At 40.5% G+C, this 19,205-nt stretch overlaps 1 protein-coding gene across 1 annotated transcript in view; it reads left to right on the top strand.

The window, feature by feature from the left end:
• Nucleotides 1-8,739, top strand: part of LOC124259372 (ankyrin repeat and SAM domain-containing protein 6-like) — a 29,624-nt gene extending 20,885 nt beyond the window's left edge. The window contains 3 exon segments of the mRNA XM_046693499.1: nt 5,534-5,650; nt 6,791-6,866; nt 7,081-8,739. Of these exon segments, the coding sequence (XP_046549455.1) occupies nt 5,534-5,650; nt 6,791-6,866; nt 7,081-7,166 (279 nt within the window). The 3' untranslated portion in view covers nt 7,167-8,739.
• The last annotated feature ends 10,466 nt before the right edge of the window (nt 8,740-19,205 follow it).

Here is a 19,205-nt window from a genome sequence, read left to right on the forward strand (position 1 = left end):
CAGCGACTGTGACTTCTGCAGAGATCACCATGCAGCCTGATGCCTCTACACGGCGTCAGGCGTCATTGATGTGAACCCCATCGCAGAAAAGGCGCCCGGACGACTTCGTCTGATCATCCCAGAAGACATGATCGCGGCAGATTATGAACATCATGGAGGACCACTACAAACTGCGCCAAGCAGTCCGAGCAGCCAGCGAAGGCTCCAGCGTGAACAGCACCCCCAGAGGCACCCCGTCAGCGTAGCAGCCAAGGCGATGTCACCTTCCGGCGAAGGAAGTCCGCACCACCTTGGCGAAGGACCTAGATGTACAGCCTTGCGAAGGCCTTGGCGGGCGGAGAGATCATCACCATCTTCGATTTCATCTCTAGATATGGACTCAGACCATCAGACATCACGGAAGCCTTGAAGGTCATATCATCGATCCCCGGACCGGGCGCTTAAATGAAGCTTCTTGCGAAGGCATTCGCGAAGGACATATGATTCCAGATCTTCATCGTCTAGAAGAACATCGAGGGACTGCCGAAGAGCTTGCTGCGAAGCTATCAACATTCACCTCACAAGTCTCGAGAAGATCATCCCATAGGCGATCTCCCTTAGTTCATCACCAGGTCGATCACCCGTCAGATCTCCACATAGAAGCGCACAAGTCAACTAGATGCGCCACAAACCTCATCAGATATACAGACAGCTACGCGGTCGAAGAGCATCTACAATTTGTTAATGATGATGGTTTTGAGGATGATGGAGGAATCATATTTTCTGATGCAGAATCACGGTATTGGATGGTCAATAACCTAGATCTCACATCACCATCTAAAAGTGGCAATACAGCTCAGGCGTATTTGATGAAGGAAGATGATCCAGATGCAATCACTCTACCCCGATCGACCCGATTGCGGCAGTGCCACAGAATCTAGATGCAGCTTTCCAGAAAGCTCACGAAAGTTCAGATACCACATCTGCCCAACTTTCAAGCCAAGAAGTTCTCCGCATAACATGGACTCCTTCTACAAGGCCCAGGACATCGATGAGAACTATAAGATCATCAGCGATGTAAAGAACAAGATTTACAAGATGGATGATGCATAAAGTTGGCTCATATAGAAACCATGGCCGAGGCGTATGTTCTTTGGGTTAAATAGATCTAGGGCGATCAATGAGACTCTTATTACTAGATTCGGGATTCCACGACGGAAGATGATAGAATGATTTATTCTGCCTTACTTATGCAAAGAAAGATCAGCAGTTTTTAGCGGATCATCTTACATCTGTTTCAGCAGCACTGACCTTAGCTTCGTCGTCAAGGCCTCCTCGCCTCCTGTAATTGGGGAGAACTTTACAGCCCCACTTTATACAGCCCGTGGTCGACAACATCCATCTTTGGCGGAGAAATCGACAAAGTCGCCAAGGAAGTCTCTAAGGATTCCAGGAAGTCCTTATGATTAGATCGATGGACACACTAGCCAGCGTCATTAGGTCAGACTTCACAAAGATACTCAGGCAGATCTAAGTTCACGGGCCTACAAAGAGCAAGAGACAGGAAGATAGCCAGCTCTAGAGGTAAAGATTCTTTTAAAATAAGCCCATATGGCAACTATAGAGGAGGATCAGGAAGAGGCAGGACACCCAGAGGTTCCCAATTATAGGCAGCTGAAACACAGGTTGGAGCGACTGGAGTCTTCCACCCCAGCCGTTCCAGTACAACCAGCTCAAGTGGGTGGGCGCCTCCAACTACACTGGGAAAACTGGGGAATATTGCAAGACCCTTACGTCTCCAACATTCTTCAACACAGTTTATTATCCCTCTACAGGCCAAGCCTCCGCTGACAATCAAACCCCCAAGTTAGATTTACAAAGCAACAACTACCAAAGATAAAAGAGGCTGTTTCATCACTCCTATCCAAACAGGCCATAGAAGTAATAGATCAAACAAGCGTCGAACCAGGTTTCTACTCCCCAGTTTTCCTAGTTCCCAGAAAAACTCCGAGAAATACAGACTCATCTACAACATGAGCTTTTTCAACAAGAACTATCTCGCCAAACCACGAGAGTTTAAGCATGATACATTTACCTCAGTTAACGCCAGATGATTAGATCCTATGGACTACATGGGCAGCATAGATCTACAGGATGCCTACCTGCACATCCCCATTCATCCCGATTCCAGGAAATACCTACGATTTACTCTAGAAGGGCTACATTACCAGTGGAAAGTACTCCCATTGAATATCATCAGCCCCCTGGCTATTCCGAGGATAGCGAAAACCGATTATCAAATTTCTACATCGTCAAAGGGCTCGCGGTCGTTTTACCTCGACTGACGGGATACAAGTAGATCAAGATCCACTGCGTCTCAAACTACAGTTAAATTACATCATAAAGCTACTAACACAACTAGGTTGGTTAGTAAACTTACATGAAGTCGGACCTAGTACCATCGCCAAGACCTGCAGTTCCTAGGTATTCGATTCATCACAAATCGCAACCGTATTATGGTACCAGAAGACCGTTGGCTCAAGATACAACAGACCATTCCACCAGCTCTACTCTCTCCGTTACCACTGCGACAATGGCAGAGCCTACTAGGTCTTCTCACATCAGCCCAAGACATGACTGTCACAGGCAGATTACAGATTCGTCCCCTACAGGTCCTCATCAGCACATCTCAGCGATGTACAACCATTCAGTCTACGAAACATCTCAGACCACATCTACTATGGTGGACCAAGAAATCGAATGTCTGCGAAGGTTTTGTTTAGCAGAGCAGGAATACAAAACCCATCTGTATGTAGGCGCGTCCTCCAAGGTTGGGGAGCTCATCTCACCAACCACACGATATCAGGGTTATGGAATCAGCAAGAATGCAAACTCCATATAAACAGTCTAGAAATGAAAGCTGTAATCAACGCCATTCTACATTGGAGCACATTTCTACAAAATGCGCGCCTAATGATCCATACAGACAATTCGACGGTGGCGTTCTACATAAACAAGCAAGGCTCAGCGAGATCGATGAACCTTTTGAACCTAAGCTTTCAACTGTTCGATTTAATACAAGATCTAAATCTACATGTCAGAGCAGTGCACATTCCGGAGCCAGAAATATACTAGCAGGCGCTCTCTCTCGGCCTCATCTACCATCACCGACAGAGTGGATGATCAACAGGGAAATTTTTGCACAGATAATCAAGCAATTAGGAGCGCTAATAGACCTATTAAGCCCGCGATTCAACAATCAGCTACCGACATTACGTGTCACCAGTCCCAGACCCCCAAGCTTGGGCAGCGGGGCGCTCTAAGTCTATCATGGGAAGGCCTCAATGCGTCACAGCGTTTCCGCCGCCAGCAATAATACCTCAAGTATTACAGAAAATCAGACAAACACAGAGCCTACAACTCACTTTGGTCGCCCTACTGGCCGGCCAGAGCGTGGTTTCCCATACTAATTCAAAATCGGTCAACCAACACTGGAGCTACCCAAGCGCGCAAACCTGTTAATTCATCCTCACACCAAACAAGTGCGGAAACCCAGCAATGTTCCAACTACTGCATTATGGACTGTATACAAATGTGCTTAAACAAGAGAGGATATTCTGCCAGGGCGGCAAAAGCAGTCAAACGCTTCGTTACTCAACTTCGTAACATGCGGCGACAAGTGGCACAGTTTCGAAAATTATGCAACAAAGAAAGGTTTACAGCAAGAGGCTTCACAACCTCAAGTGGCAGACTATTTGTGTTACCTACGCCAAAACAAACATTTAAAAGGTTCAGCGATATCAACATATCTTGCAGCTTAGTTCTGTTCTGTAATCACCATGAGAGCGGGTGTCAAATTGACAAGATCTCCAGAGTTACTGGCCTTACTACTGAGCTTTCGATTGGAGGACCAAAGCGGAAGTTCCACGCCCAGCAGGATCTGAATGTAGTGTTACAACACCTCACGAGTGAGGTCTATGAACCTTTGGAATCGACAAACTTTGAATTTCTCTCACAGAAAACATTGTTTCTGCTATCGCTAGCCACAGCAGCAAGAATGTCTGAAATTCAGCTCTGGATTCTGAGAGGATACAGTTTGATGACAATCATAACACAGCGCACCTCGGATTAAGATGGGATTTCATCGCCAAAAAATCAACTGCCAGGTCAACCAGACAGATTATTCCACATCCGGCGCTATCCTCTATTCTCGGATCACAAGATACACAAGACCTATCACTGTGTCCGTAAGAAGCTCAAAGTTTATTCTGACGATCCAAAACAAGGAGAAGATTTCTCAAGCGTTTATTCATCCCATTATAAGCCTCACTGAATCAAACAGAAGTGTCACGGACCACAATATCTATTTGGATAAGGACTGTCATTCTCCGTGCCTACAAGGCAGCAGGCTTGGACCCACCAACAGCATCAAATCCACATGAGATCAGGGCACTGGCCTCTACCCTAAGCCCTACTGCGGTAACTGTTCCTTGAACACGATTATGGAAGGATGCTATTGGAAATCTAACATGGTATTTGCTAATCACTACCTAAGAGACATCACTACAGAAGATGTCTCTGGCATTCACCATTTCGGACCACTGGTCCTCGCTCAGCAACTGACAGTCCCTCGTAGGCGTTAAAATATTATCCTCACAAGATTAATATGTATTTTATACATACTCATCTAGCTTATAACTCTACGGAGTTTTAGGGCTATGTATATATGTTCAGCTTAAGTATTCAACCTTAAGCATATACTTGGATATAGTCAATTTCAGTGCCTCTATCAGAGTCACCTATATATATATATATAATTTATATGTATTGTTCAATATATTCATAATGTAATTCCCCTTTAATGGCTTTATATAACCTATGGTTTTCTTTATACAGGAAACATCCTAAATCTAAGCCTTCATGAAGTTCCCGTGGGAATATTACAGTATATCTATACAAAATCACTAATTATAAATCCAAAGTATTCTGTTACCCACCTCCGTTCATTAGGATGCTACAAACAAAGAGCATGAGTCAGGATAAGGAAAAATATGTAATTTTTAGAGTAAAATTGATATTTTATACTTATCCTGACTCATGAGGTTAGCTCCCTCCCATCCTCCCCACATAACACTTTGGATTTCCTGTAAATTCAAGTGTTGGGCTCGCTAAATCAGGAGAGAGTGGAGCACATGGCCAGAGGGTGGCGACACCTTTCCCGCCAGGGGAGACAAAGGGGAGCAACTCGTGGTGAGTACCAATTAGTGATTTTATTTTGAAGGGAGCTTCAAATAAGGAGATACAAGTGTTCCACTATGTTCGCAAGAAGAAGAAGACAAGCAAAAGAGCATGAGTCAGGATAAGTATAAAATATCAATTTTACTCTAAAAATTACATTTTTATAAGATATTGTGTACGTTGTAAGTCTGTATTTAATAAGGTAATATCAAACATATTGTCATTGTCACAGACATACTTTTGAACTGACATACCTGTGAAATAACACAGTGAGTGATCAGAGTTACCTCCCTTCTGTCAATGATTTGTACAATAGGTGGATATGGAGGCCTTCCTCACGCTAACCGATGATGATCTGAAGGAACTGGGAATCTCCAACAACGAATCTCGGCGCCAGATTCTGACTGCCATTACTGAGCTGAATACAGGGAAGGTATGTATCGTCTCCCACAGATGAATGCTGGGCACTAAAGATGATGAACCTATGAAAAAACAAAATGCTTATGGAATATGTTGTAGTTTAGACCTTCCAAAGACATTTTGTGTTATCATTATTTGTCTGCATACACTGTCTGAAGGACACAGATTGTTGGAAACATTGTGATTATGGAAATACTACACCTGTAAATTGGAGATGCTCAGCAAAGTCTATTAACATGCAGACATTGGGGTAATATGTTCTGTTATTATCCCCTCAACACGTTTTGCAGTCTTAAAATGGACTTCGTCTGTCCGTCTGTCCATCCATGCACATTCGTCTTTTCCAGAGCAGAACTTAAAACCGTTCACTATTTCTTCACCAAACTTCCTTTTTGTATATTTGGAATTCTGAATAAAATATATTTTGCGTTTCCAAGTTCGACTTTGACTGAATTTGGTGGTAGTGCTCTCTTCTGGAGCAGAACTTTAAAGCCGTACAATATTTCTTCACCAAATTTGACACATAGATAGGTCTAGTGGTGAACTGGTGTCTTTTGGTAGTTTTGGATTTCTGAATAAAATATTTTTTGCGTTTCAGTGGCCACAAGTTTGGCTTCGCCTGAATTTGGTGGTAGTGCTCCTTTCTGGAGCAGAACTTAAAAACCTTCCACTTTACAATATACACTCCAAAACATTTGACGTAATTATACCTAGTTGACATATTAATGAAGGGTATTCCGCCATTGCGGAAAATATTGATGACTTTGTGTTCTTGTTTTGTTTTCGATATATTGTTAATTTGTGATGTACCCCGGAAGCTGTATCAGTGCTTGCTCTGGACACAAAATCAAAAATGATTCTGGTCCTAAGATGTGTCATGGATCAGGTGGTCCGATGGCTCCACCTATCACTGGCTTGGTTGATGCAAGTCATTGTGTCCCGACTAGGGCTCATTGCTGACAGTATCAGTCAGTTGATACTCATCCATACTCACTTAGTTATCAGCTGTGTCACACAGCTGGAATATTGCTGAGGGAGAGTTATACAACAAACAACACAAAAGGATTAAGAAATGTTGCAGGTGCTTGTCTTGGTACGTAAACAAGATGAAACATGTTACCGAGAAGTCATTGAATATTGTTGATCACTCCAGGGCAGAGAGCGGCAGCAGTTCGTGGACACAATGGCTAGTTTCCAGTCTACTCTGCGTGAGCGGAACATATCCAATGGTAGGACAAAATCATATACATATCAGTTTTTTCTTCACTGGTAGTCAGTTTTACTTCTTCAAAGAGCTCTTCCCAATAAAGGGGAATTTTGTAATTCAAGGTATGGGGCATAACAATGGATGTAAGTGAAATCATGTGAAACTTATTGGAAGTCACTTTATTGGCAATAAATAAGGAAATAAGATGAGTTGTTATAATGTTTACTTCCTTGCAGGAGCTGAGATTAGAAACCTGATGGGATGGGCAATGTCTGAGGAAAGAGATCCCCATATACCATCTGCAAAATCACGATCGTCATAGCGACCGCTTTAACCTGATGGGATGGCCTGTGTGTTAGGACAGAGCTCTCCATATACCATTTGTAAAATCAGTGTCATCATAGCAACAGCCATGTCTGAAGACAGAACCACATAAATATACCATATACAAAGTCATGGTCGTCATAGCAATAACTTGATCCTAATGGAATTGGCCATGTCTGTGCTCCCATTCATGGTCGTCATAGCAACTGCTTGATCCTGATGGGATGTACCATGTCTGTCCTCCACATTCATGGTCGTCATAGCAACTACTTGATCCTGATGGGATGAGCCATTTCTGAAGACATTGCTCTACATATATCATCAGCCAATTCATGGTCGTCATAGCAACTACTTGATCCTGATGGGATGGGCCATGATTGAAAAGAGTGCTCCCTGCATATCATCAGCCAATTCATGGTCGTCATAGCAACTACTTTTCCTGATGGGATGGGCCATATCTGAAGAGAGTGCTCCACATATATCATCAGCCAATTCATAGTCATCATAGCAACTACTTTTCCTGATGGGATGGGCCATATCTGAAGAGAGTGCTCCACATATATCATCAGCCAATTCATGGTCGTCATAGCAACTACTTGATCGAGATGGGATGAGCCATATCTGAAGACAGTGCTTGACATATGTCCTGGGTCAATGTGTGGTCGTCATAGCAACATTGTTATCATTTCATCACAGGAGTGAATGTGTTACAGAATGATAGATGCCAACCATGTTATATTGCATATTCTTTATATCTGTTTGTGTGTACATATTGTACAAATTGTATATAGAATTGTATTTTGTTGAATTGTCCAGATTTTATTGGTGTTTACAGAGGGTTCATTTTGGCTTGATTAGGTGCTTCTCCGTCCTTACCACTGATTTATTGACATGAGTCAGTATACCATTGATTTTATTTTCTATTTATGAAATGCTCTTTATGTAATACCATTTTTACATCTCTGTCTCAGTGCATGCCAAAAATATAATCTCTCTGATTGGTATTTTAGAAGTTAGTGAGTAACAATGAAGGCATGATACTTTATGGATGTCAATATCATTATACAATATATAATACATTTTGGTGTAGATTATTTTGCTGTTGTTTAGCATGAGTGACTCTTGCTTGACAACAATATAAAATCCATACAGAAATGTTGCATCATAATGTATCAAAGAAGTTGTCATCTATACAGGGTCTTACCTTTATTGCAAAATATATGACACAAAAATATAGTGCTACAACGGGCTCTGAATCCAAGATGTTTCCAGGAAGATGACGTCCTCTATCCTCCGGGTGTTGATGGCCACACCATGTTGAATAATACCCTCGGCCCTGTTGTTACACTAGCTTCTTTTAGATCCAGAAGTTTATGGAAATAGACATAAATTGAGATCTCACGAAGATTTGATGGTGACTGGATCTTGGATAATTATTATGATAGGAGGTACATGTGTATGCATGTCTATGATATTTGGCAAGTCTAGATTACTGCTGTTTCTGTAAATGTCTCTTTGCTTCCTTTTAACTATATTAGGGACCGTTCATAATTTATGGATTTTTTAATTTAATTTTTTTTGGGGGAGGGAGATGATTTTAAGGGGGTTCACCCATTTTGTTCTGGGGAGGTTAGGGGTCATCAATTTTGTACACGTTTCTGGGGAGTCAGCAATTTTGTACATAAAAATATTTTAAAATTATGCTTTAAAAATATGGAAGGAGGGAGGGGGCATTGACTTTGTACATGAGATGCAGGGGTTTTCACTTACTTTGTACATAAATTTTAGGGGGGGTAATTCACATTGTACATGATTCTCCATAAAACACACACATACACACACACACACACACACACCACAGCCATAAATTATGAACGGTCCCTTATCAGATGATTTAATAAGTGTTATTTACTTTTGTGAAATGTGCTGAAGAGCACAAATAAGGGAACACATGAAATTCATGAATTAGTGTGGATGCACACCGAAAGGAGTGTGGGTGCTTAAAATTCGTTGCAAAAAGAGTTTTTCATAACTTCCATAATCTTTAGGCCTTGAGGAGCTGTCTTTTGACACTCAAAAATTATTTGGCTACAGTGATACTGCTTGGTAGCCTAGTGGTTAAAGCGTTTGCTCGTCACGCCGAAGACCCAGGTTCGATTCCCCACATGGGTACAATGTGTGAAGCCCATTTCTGGTGTCCCTCGGCGTGATATTGCTGGAATATTGCTAAAAGCGGCGTAAATGTAAACTCACTATTTTGCTTGGAACTACTTTCAGTGAGACATATTGTAGTCATGGGTGAATAAAACACAGGCTCATGTGTCAAGATGCTTCTTATATAAACCTTGGATTTTGTTAATAAAACAATGGTAGGATTGTGTCAGATTAACCTTGATTGTCTAGACTATCAGATCGCCATTGTGCATTGATAAACATCTTTGACCTGTTTGCCACTAGATTTTTCACTTTCATCAGAATGATAGGTAGTTGTGAACAAATGTTACCAATATTGAGTTAAATACAACCACAACATCTTTTGATCCAATAGATACATATTTAGTACTCACTCAGACAAGGCTGTCATTTTCAGTGTAGCTCAGTGCCAAAATATTGTTCAAAGATCCAGTTTCACAGGTCGCCATTAGGGAGAGAAAATGTCTCTATGGAGGAGAGGAACTTGATGAACTTCTTCCACAAAGGTGTGGTAGTGAAAGGGCCATAATGATTATAGATACAAATAGAGACATGATACTCTTGATGAATCTAGGATTCTGTTGAAGACATGCTCCTGTGAAAATGTTTGCACTCAAGACAAAATGTCTATGTTTTTATGAATATACATGCAGTTAAAGCCTGTAGAACCACAGTGTTTACATGCCCTTGTTTTGTAGAACCACAGTGTTTACATGCCCTTGTTTTGTAGAACCACATTGTTTACATGCCCTTGTTTTGTAGAACCACATTGTTTATTTCTACTGTGTTATATAAGTGTAGAGAATATAATTATGTGCATGTTTTGTAACATATCTCCCACCTTTATTTGTGCCCATTACCTCGTGGCTATCGTTATACATGTAGTTCTGATAATCCCATGTACAGAAAGTGGTTATGTATTTATTCTATTGATTGTTTTGCAAGTATACTGCTCCAAGAAAGTTAAGGAACTGATACTTTCATATTGCCACAGTTGATCTGTCAAGTCAGTCATGTTTGTTCCTTGATTTCTTTTGAGTAGTATATGTAAGAAACGTGTATGTATAACGGTCTCATGAAATGCTCTTTGATACATAACAGGTCATGAACCACACACCAAAGTTAAAATATTACATATTTGGGATGCCATGTTTTTAAAAGGATTCATATCTCAGTACAAAGTTGTCAACTTTGTAGTGTAAATAGCTGAATTGTTTGTAGAATATTGTTACCGAAGTATTGTTGTGTTATGGGTTTTCGGACACTCAACAACTACCACTGTTGTCTCGAATATCGCATAAACAATTGTAAAACATAACTTTATTTTAAACACAAGCCATCATGCGGGAATTTACAATCTTTGTGACGTAACACCTCGCATAGTCCGAGTGAGCACCGTCATCTGAAAATATGTTTGAAAACCTTTTCAGCCTCAATACTTTATGATTACATGATACATGAATGGTATTTTACTTATCAGTCTCCTTGCTTTTGATCATCTACCTATATGTACACATTTTAATGAACATGTCATAACACCTCATGTCCAGTAACCCAGGAAGGTAAGATACTATTAAGATTAATGTTCTGCAAAACCGTTGCTGTCACATACCTGGAATATTGCTGACTGCGGCATTAAACAATAGCTCCTTCCTATGCCGAGGTTTCTACATCTGAGTGACAGCCTGCATCGTAACATGTGAATGCACAGGTGTTCAAGGATCTATCTTGGTGCTGATTGTCTCACCACACAATATGTCAGTGTAAAATAATATTAGTTAATATCTCAGGTGTTGTTCAGTTTCATGAGCAAGACATTTTGAGTCAATAATGGTTGTTAATATGGTCTGGACCAGACAAACCAGTGACTGAAGGCATGAGCAAAGGTCCACAATTACAGGGTACACTGACATACCATCAGCCACGTAGCAGAGCAGTACTATCCGATTCCTACTGTAACACTGGGGACTTCGTCTGAACCAGAATCTTCACAGGCTAATGAAACTACAGAATGGATGGAGGAGGTGGCTATGAAAAAGAATCACTGGAAATTTTGTCAAGCAATCAGGGTGAATTAGGTGATCAATGTGCTTTAAATGTTGAAAATAAGATTGTGATAATGTGAACCACTGGTGTAGAGCCTTATTCTCAGAGAAGACTTTCACTTGGGCCTGCTTTACTTTCAGTTCTTGTCCAAAGTATCCGTCCATTGTTGAGAGATGCCAGAAATATCTGTGATTTTGCAGATGTAAGTTTTTATTATTCTCCTTGGTTAAATGTGAATATTTTATCATGTTATGAAAAAAGATTTTTCAAGCACAATGTTCTTGACTGCATGTTGAAAAGTACTTTCAGCTAAGAGGTAGCACTTTTAAATCAAGAGCACCAGTATTTTTTGGGGGGAGGGCTGGTTTTCATCCTTTTCCTCCCCATGACATCTTAATGTAACACAACCTAAAACTACACATAGATGAATACACTGCTTAAACATCATCGATCTCTGCCATAAGTCATCCTTTTCCCATTGATCATTTTATTCTTCTTTGTTAAAAATAGGCATTATATATTTATTTTGGAAATAGGACCAAATATATTGTCTTGTTAAAAACCCACAATTTAGGGTAACTTGATGCACAGTTGATATTTAGGATATTTCTAAGAATAAAACCCTTAAAAAGTGTTTTCTTTGAAAAAAACATTTGCATAAAAGTATGCTCACATCAATATTCATTTTGATTTATGAAATATTTGGAGTTGACCTATGTGGGAATAAAGACTTGACTGACATAGCTAGACACTGAATATGATCTAAAAAATTTATAAGAAAGGTTGTATACATTTTAATGAAATCCCTCATAAAGGTGAAACTGTCAGAACTATGTACCAAAAAAGGTCAATTTTCACAAATCCAAAGTATGATTTTCATCTTCCCTTTACACAAACATTTTAATGTACAGTGACTAATGATACCACCTTCTATCAACATGTCACGTACAATAGTTAAACTATGAAACTTTACCTGATTTTTAAAAGTGCATAGTGCTACAGTACTGAATGTACTCCAATGATCAATGTTTGTTATCTTAAGGTTGACACTGCTTGAACAGGTACCATGCATTATAGTGCTTTATATCATCCGTCCATGATTTGGTCCCTCCAGCTGTTTACAGGCAGACATTTTAAGTTAAAAAGATTTTATAGCTTGTATGCATTTACATTGTTGTTAGTTGTTGTTCTAGTCTCATTACCTGCATACAGACATACAAATGTCAATTGCTGCTCTGTACATAAAGTGTTGAATAAATCTTTAAGGAATCAACATGGTGCTTATGTTTTTCTTCAGTGAACATGGTTTTACTCCACCATATTCCAGCATTATTACAGCAAATGGTAATAATAAATGGCAATTTTGTTTCTGTTTGTGCTTTATTGCCACACTCAGCAATATTACAACTACATGACACTGAGATTCCAGTATTAAGTAATAAAAAATCAAACCAATCAAAAACAAAGCATGTTAACAAAATTGTTTATTCCTTCATGAAAATGAACGATAAATGCAGTTGAGACTATTCGCTCAGTCATACAACTAGTGATGTACACTGAGAGAGTTAATTTAAGATAAAGCCTCAACATTGAAGTGTCACCATCGATAAACAAGTGAACTTACAACATTATGACACAGGCATTTCTACACTGGTTCAGGTGATGTAACAAACAGAATATTGACGAAATAAATGCCATTCTGAGATGAACAATTAATAGATCATATTTGTTACCAGCTGCAACATACTTGACTCATTTGACTCCATTATTGACCCTGTCGAGAATGAAGCCCAGTGGTCAGACATGATGATTTTTAAATCATGAATATGATGATGTTGATCAACAACAGTCTCTTGACACCTTCAAGACACTTCCTGAAAAAGGAAGGTAATAAGTCCAGTTTTCAACATGTTCAGTCTCTACTTGGGTGTTTTCACAGATCACATGACTGGCTTTGGCTGTTGTGTTGGGAGGATTCCGAACCTCTTCTTGATTGTCACTCTGTGTCTGGAGTATTTGTCATCTGGGGAGAACTTGGCCGGATGCGCTGATACTGTTGGTTTTCCTGTAGGGTCATTTTTCTGAAATCATGGCAAAATTGTTGTAAACTATTTCATACACATCACTTTGGTATATCACAACCTATATTTATTATTGACATACACTGTCCGTCAATGTGATGGTGTATGTATATATATTTTGGAGAATCATCAAATTCTTACTAGTATTGAAATAACGAAGTCTGAAATTTCCGGTTTGTTTCACGACAAAAACGTGACTTTATTCGTGTTCACTTCCCTATTAAGTGATGGAATCTTACTTATGGGGGAGATGAAGTTACTACCTTTAAACCACTGATTATGCGGCTTCGATACCCTCTCTGCTAAAAATATTTTAACTCAAACGAGGAGTTGGGCTGGTAATCTCTTGGTAAAAAAAACATAAACAGATCCCGACATAATCGCTGAAGGGGTCGTTGCCGGCACAGGTACTACAGATATGGTACGTTTCTTCAAACAATTTTTTTGCAGGGATTGGGAAAGGCAGGGGCCATGAGCCATTTTGCACATTAGAATAAAAAACGGCCCATTAAAAAAATGATATTTACTATTGATACAAGGGCAGTGGCCCATTCTAAATTCAGAAAATGGCTAATCATCCTGAAAATGACCCATTGTCAAAGTTCTCTATCCCAATCCCTGCAAAATGTACCGAAAATAAAGTCAAAATACAGAACCATGACATGATATTGATGAGTCCATGTGTGGCAAATTCGGAACCCAGACGTGAAATATTGATAACATTGAGCTTGGTAGATCCCTATGCCTTTAGAATGATCAATTTGAATCTCACCAGCAGGGTGTACACCCTTTCGCCTTCCTCGCTTAGATAATACATGAGAAACATTGTGATGAACGTCTCGAACAACGTTTTCCAAACAACACGTGTGGTAAGCCGGAAATACGGAGTGCTATTCTAGCATTGTGGGATATGTGAAACTCGTTTATCCAGACAAGAATGCAAATGTTTAATGTAGACTTGCAATGGGCTCTATTTTGTTCTGCCCTCCCAACACTCTTGCGAGACAACGGTATAATGGTCTACACAGAAACGTCGCATCGTAGCAGAGACCATATAATAGATCTATTATATGGTCTCTGATCGTAGTTACTAACTCGATTCTCATAATTAATTTAAGGAGATTTTGAATCTGAAACATCTGTCTACCCATGTAAGCGGGCATGATAATATGATTTTCACAATACGTTAAATGCCTAAATGATGTTTGTAATAGTATATGGATTTTTTAGGCACATTAAGTTTGTCTATCTAGTTTGTTGGATATTAAGCCAGTGATAGCTGACTTGACGTCTCACTAAGACTCACTGCCACCGACGATGGCGTGGTTATATTTTACATAAATCGTGATCATATTGTGAAAGACGTACGTCGAAGCTCCTCCTGAACAATCCCCTGCTGGCTTGTTCCATTTCAGCTGTATTGTTTTACTTGATTTCTACACCCTCCGCGTGGCTACTGTCAAACCGGAGCGTGTGACAAACCAGGTTGGTAACTAATCAGAGTTAAATTACATTTGTGACGTCATTCCATTGTCTGTTCGCTCCATTACTTTTCAGGAATGGAGCGATGTGAACCAGTTGCAAAATAAAACCTTCATTTTGTCATTTTGACATTTAATTTTGATAACAGAAATATTCCCAATGGGAATGTACCGCCCTCCTCGTAACTCCCCATTCCTTAAAAATATCCTCGGCCTCTCCCCCACGGCTCCATTATTTTAAGGAATGGAGAGTTACTCGGACATTACCCTCTACAGAACCACCCACTCCGGGTACCCGGTGCTGGTTTGACTGCTGTCGATGAGGTGGATGATGATCACACCTACCTCCCCAGGACAAAATGGGTGACCGCCCTTAAATCATCACCATCCCCTCTCCCCCCACACACAGTCAACCCACCCCAACACACACACACGCACACACACACACACACACACGCGCCATAAATTATGAGTGAGTGAGTTTAGTTTTACACCGCACTCAGCAATATTCCAGCTATATGACGGCGTTTTGTATATAATCGAATCTGGACCAGACAATCGGGCGATCAACAGCATGGGCATGACATGTGTCAACCAAGTCAGCGAGCCTGACCACCCGATTCCGTTAATCGCCTCTTCCGACAAGCATGGGTTTCTGTAGATCAATTCTAACCCGGATCTTCACGGGTCCATAAATTATGAATGGTCCCTTATTGCGTTTCGTCCTGCCCGATGTTCTGTTTGGAAATGATCGCTTTATCTGGCCTACAGACCGCCATGGTACATAGAAGAAGAACAAAAGAATAAAACTATTTTATTATAGTGTCACATGTTACAGTTAAAATATTTGGAAATATAAAGGCGTGGTAAAAGTAATAATCGGCCTATAGGCCCACGAGACACTTTGTATATTAAAATCAATATATGATTTAAGTAAAAGAATGTAATACTACATATGCGCATACCCACGCAACGTACGTACACACATACCCACAAACATACATACATTCACACACATACCCACAAACATACATACATGCATATACACACACGCACGTGTAAACAGACAAACATACATGAGTATCACTCTCTCATGCACTCCAATCACAATGACTAAAATACAAAGATAAAAATGAACATTAACAATCCAAAGTCTAATTGTTTAATATGGAGCATTCGACTCATATACATTTTATTTACTAGGGCGGCTAAGGAATAAAAAAAGGAGTTATTCATAAGAGAACGAAGTTGGTTTACTGGTGCCTGATGATGGAAGGATGGTGAAGGGATGCAGCATATAGGTCCATAGATCATATCTCAAATCGCTGCAGAAACTACATGTTAAAGCATGTATTTCTTCCTCGATGAGGTTTTCATCACAAATGGTACAAGTCCTATTTGCTAAAGGTACGTTTGGACGAGAATATCTCACATGCAGTTTCAACTGCCAAAGGTAGTTTCCCACACCTAAGTTTGGCGAAAGCGCTCCGGCTAACATCAGTTTTAACATAGGCTCCGGTGCTGAATGAGTGTTTATACTGACAACACGCACGGAGTTTATTACCATTTATATGTCCTCTGTCATTTCACACAGATAGTCATGTTGATCCAATAGAAACTACCAATCTTGAACAAATACCATTTCAGGCGGGGAAATATTCATTATATCAGATACTGGTAGCTACCAGGATCAGATATAGTAGGGTTCAATCTAAGTCCACGATTTGTGATGCTTTTGAGACAAAGTGTTGATTTTATGGCTAATTCGAACATTATCACTGTTACAACCCACACGCCACAATCGTAGAATCTGTAGTTTTTCCTTAGTAAGGTGGAAGTCCAACCCATATCCCCGCGCACAGCTTGTTAAGGAGAGTGTCTTCCGACACAAACGACAAGTTTTGTTCCTTACAACATTGATGCAATTAAATTGTCTTGTTCCCCAGGGGCGGTGGGGTAGCCTAGTGGTTAAAGCGTTGGCTCGTCACGCCGAAGACCCGAGTTCGATTCCCCACATGGGCACAATGTGTGAAGCCCATTTCTGGTGTCCCCCCGCCGTGATATTGCTGGAATATTGCTAAAAGCGACGTAAAACTAAACTCAGTTAGTTAGTCAGTCTTGTTCCCCATATCAGCTCCGTAACGTAAGATTGGCTGCGCAAGATTAGCATATGAAGTGTTGAATATTTCATTCCATCAGTTGCTTTATATTTACAGATAATAACTCCAAAGGCACGGTTAACAGATTTGGCTATATATCTTTATAAACACGGAACGCGGCACAAAAAGCATTCACACCCTCTCTTCAGCCTGTTCTGGCAAACAATTATTTGACACCGAGGACTTCGAATCCTATATTCAAAGTCAGTATTTCCACAGATCTCCCTTACTGCACCAGAATCCTTGTTTACCATGGCAACAGTACGCCCTTACAGCGCTATCTATGACCTTCTTATTCATGGCAAGGAAGATTAGAGCACACTGTAATGAGAGTCTTTAATCTATTTCGTGACTGCTCTGGCCTAAAATTATTGGAATGAGATGAGTGACTGAAAATAGATATAGACATCTGCGGGACCATGTCATTTGTTACCTACGGGTTTGAAACCTGTACATGGAGCTGAACTACTGATTTAAAACCCACCCATAAAACAAAATGAGTAAATGTGCGAATACAAACATTTTCAAAGTGTCACAACAATCCGTCTGAACCTTCAGAACGTGCAGTTTAACAAATAAAACTGGCGCAGCCATTGGTCATTGTAGAGAAGTATATAGAATTGAGGTACCAAAGGTAAAATCGTAAGATTATTCCCAACCATAGTCTGTCTCACAGTCCCTGAACCACATTATCAGACACCCTCTCTATATACCAAGGTCTGATTTAATGCTACAAAATACATACAATGTCACTTTCTGAGCCAGAATTAGTGAGCACGGATGGTCATTCATCTGAGGCAGAGTTGCATCCCCTGGACAGGATGGACGTGCATCACCTCGGGCTTTCTTCACAAATTAAAATGGCAAGCTGTAATTTATATACATGGAATACTGATAAAAGCGGTGTTGAACCAGTCATTCATTAAAAAGAATAAAGGATTCCTTCGGCTGACATTGCTACAATACTAGCCAGCGTTTCACACTGAGATGGGTGAAGGTCGAAGGGCAATGACAACCCTTGCACGTTTCTTGGTATGTTATTTACTGGTTACTTTACAAATTGTCCTCTGGTCAGGAACAGACAATGGCATGTCTGGATTAGCATCACCATATAAACAAAATGTTGATATCTTCCGGGGTTTTTCTTGTCTGAATAAATGCACTGTGTTAACAAGGCTATATGTTTTCAGGTGGTTGTCAGTGTGTATTATCTAATGCTTTCCCCAGTGTGTCTTGAAAGGTGTCAACCACTTTTATTCTTCTGCGTTGTACGACGCAAAAACCGGCGATGGACACAATCACTAGATACAGGAGACAGCACACTGTGATGACAATAGGTATCCATATAGGAATCCGGTCTCTACAGATATCATCTTCGTCCAGCTTCACTACAGCCGTGTTTCGCAGATGTTCCGGACTAAAACAGTTCACACTGTCAATGTTTTCAATCTTCTTGACAGACCCAGCCTTCACCTCGATTATCCAGTCATATAGATCCGATATCTCGCATCGACAGTTCCAGTGGTTGTTATGGATACTGACGAGTTTCAGTCGCTTGAAAAGAGAAACCACTTCATCTGAGACAGCAGTTAATTCGTTGTTTTGAAGTAATAAAAACTCGAGTTTCAATGCTGAATTTCCAGATAAGAATTGTTTGTTGATGGACGTGATGGCGTTAAAGCTGACGTCAAGGTGTCTCACGTTGGACATGTACTGTTTATATTCCAGCGTGTTAAGTCTATTCCGTGAAATATTTAAATGGATTAAACTGCAGTTGGGAAGACGGTCCGGGAAGGCACTGAGACCCATGGAGGAGCAGTCTACAAACATGGCGTCAGTCCCTACTGAACAGTTACAAGCAGAGGGACAGTCACTTACGGTAATCGGACAAACGTTTCCTTCACAAGCACGTGCAGCAATTACCACAACGGCCATCACTTTACAACAGCTCCACAGTATTGCCTTCAGATGATACGCGAATCCCCAGGTACCGCTAGTCATTGTACTAGTATGCTGGCAACGTAAAGGGTGTTTGTGCTATTTTAGCAATATTCCAGTTTCAACATGGAGCGGAACA

Source organism: Haliotis rubra, unplaced genomic scaffold, assembly GCF_003918875.1.
Source record: "Haliotis rubra isolate DU_JTF1 unplaced genomic scaffold, ASM391887v1 Scf72, whole genome shotgun sequence".
NCBI classification, from domain to species: Eukaryota; Metazoa; Mollusca; class Gastropoda; order Lepetellida; family Haliotidae; genus Haliotis; species Haliotis rubra.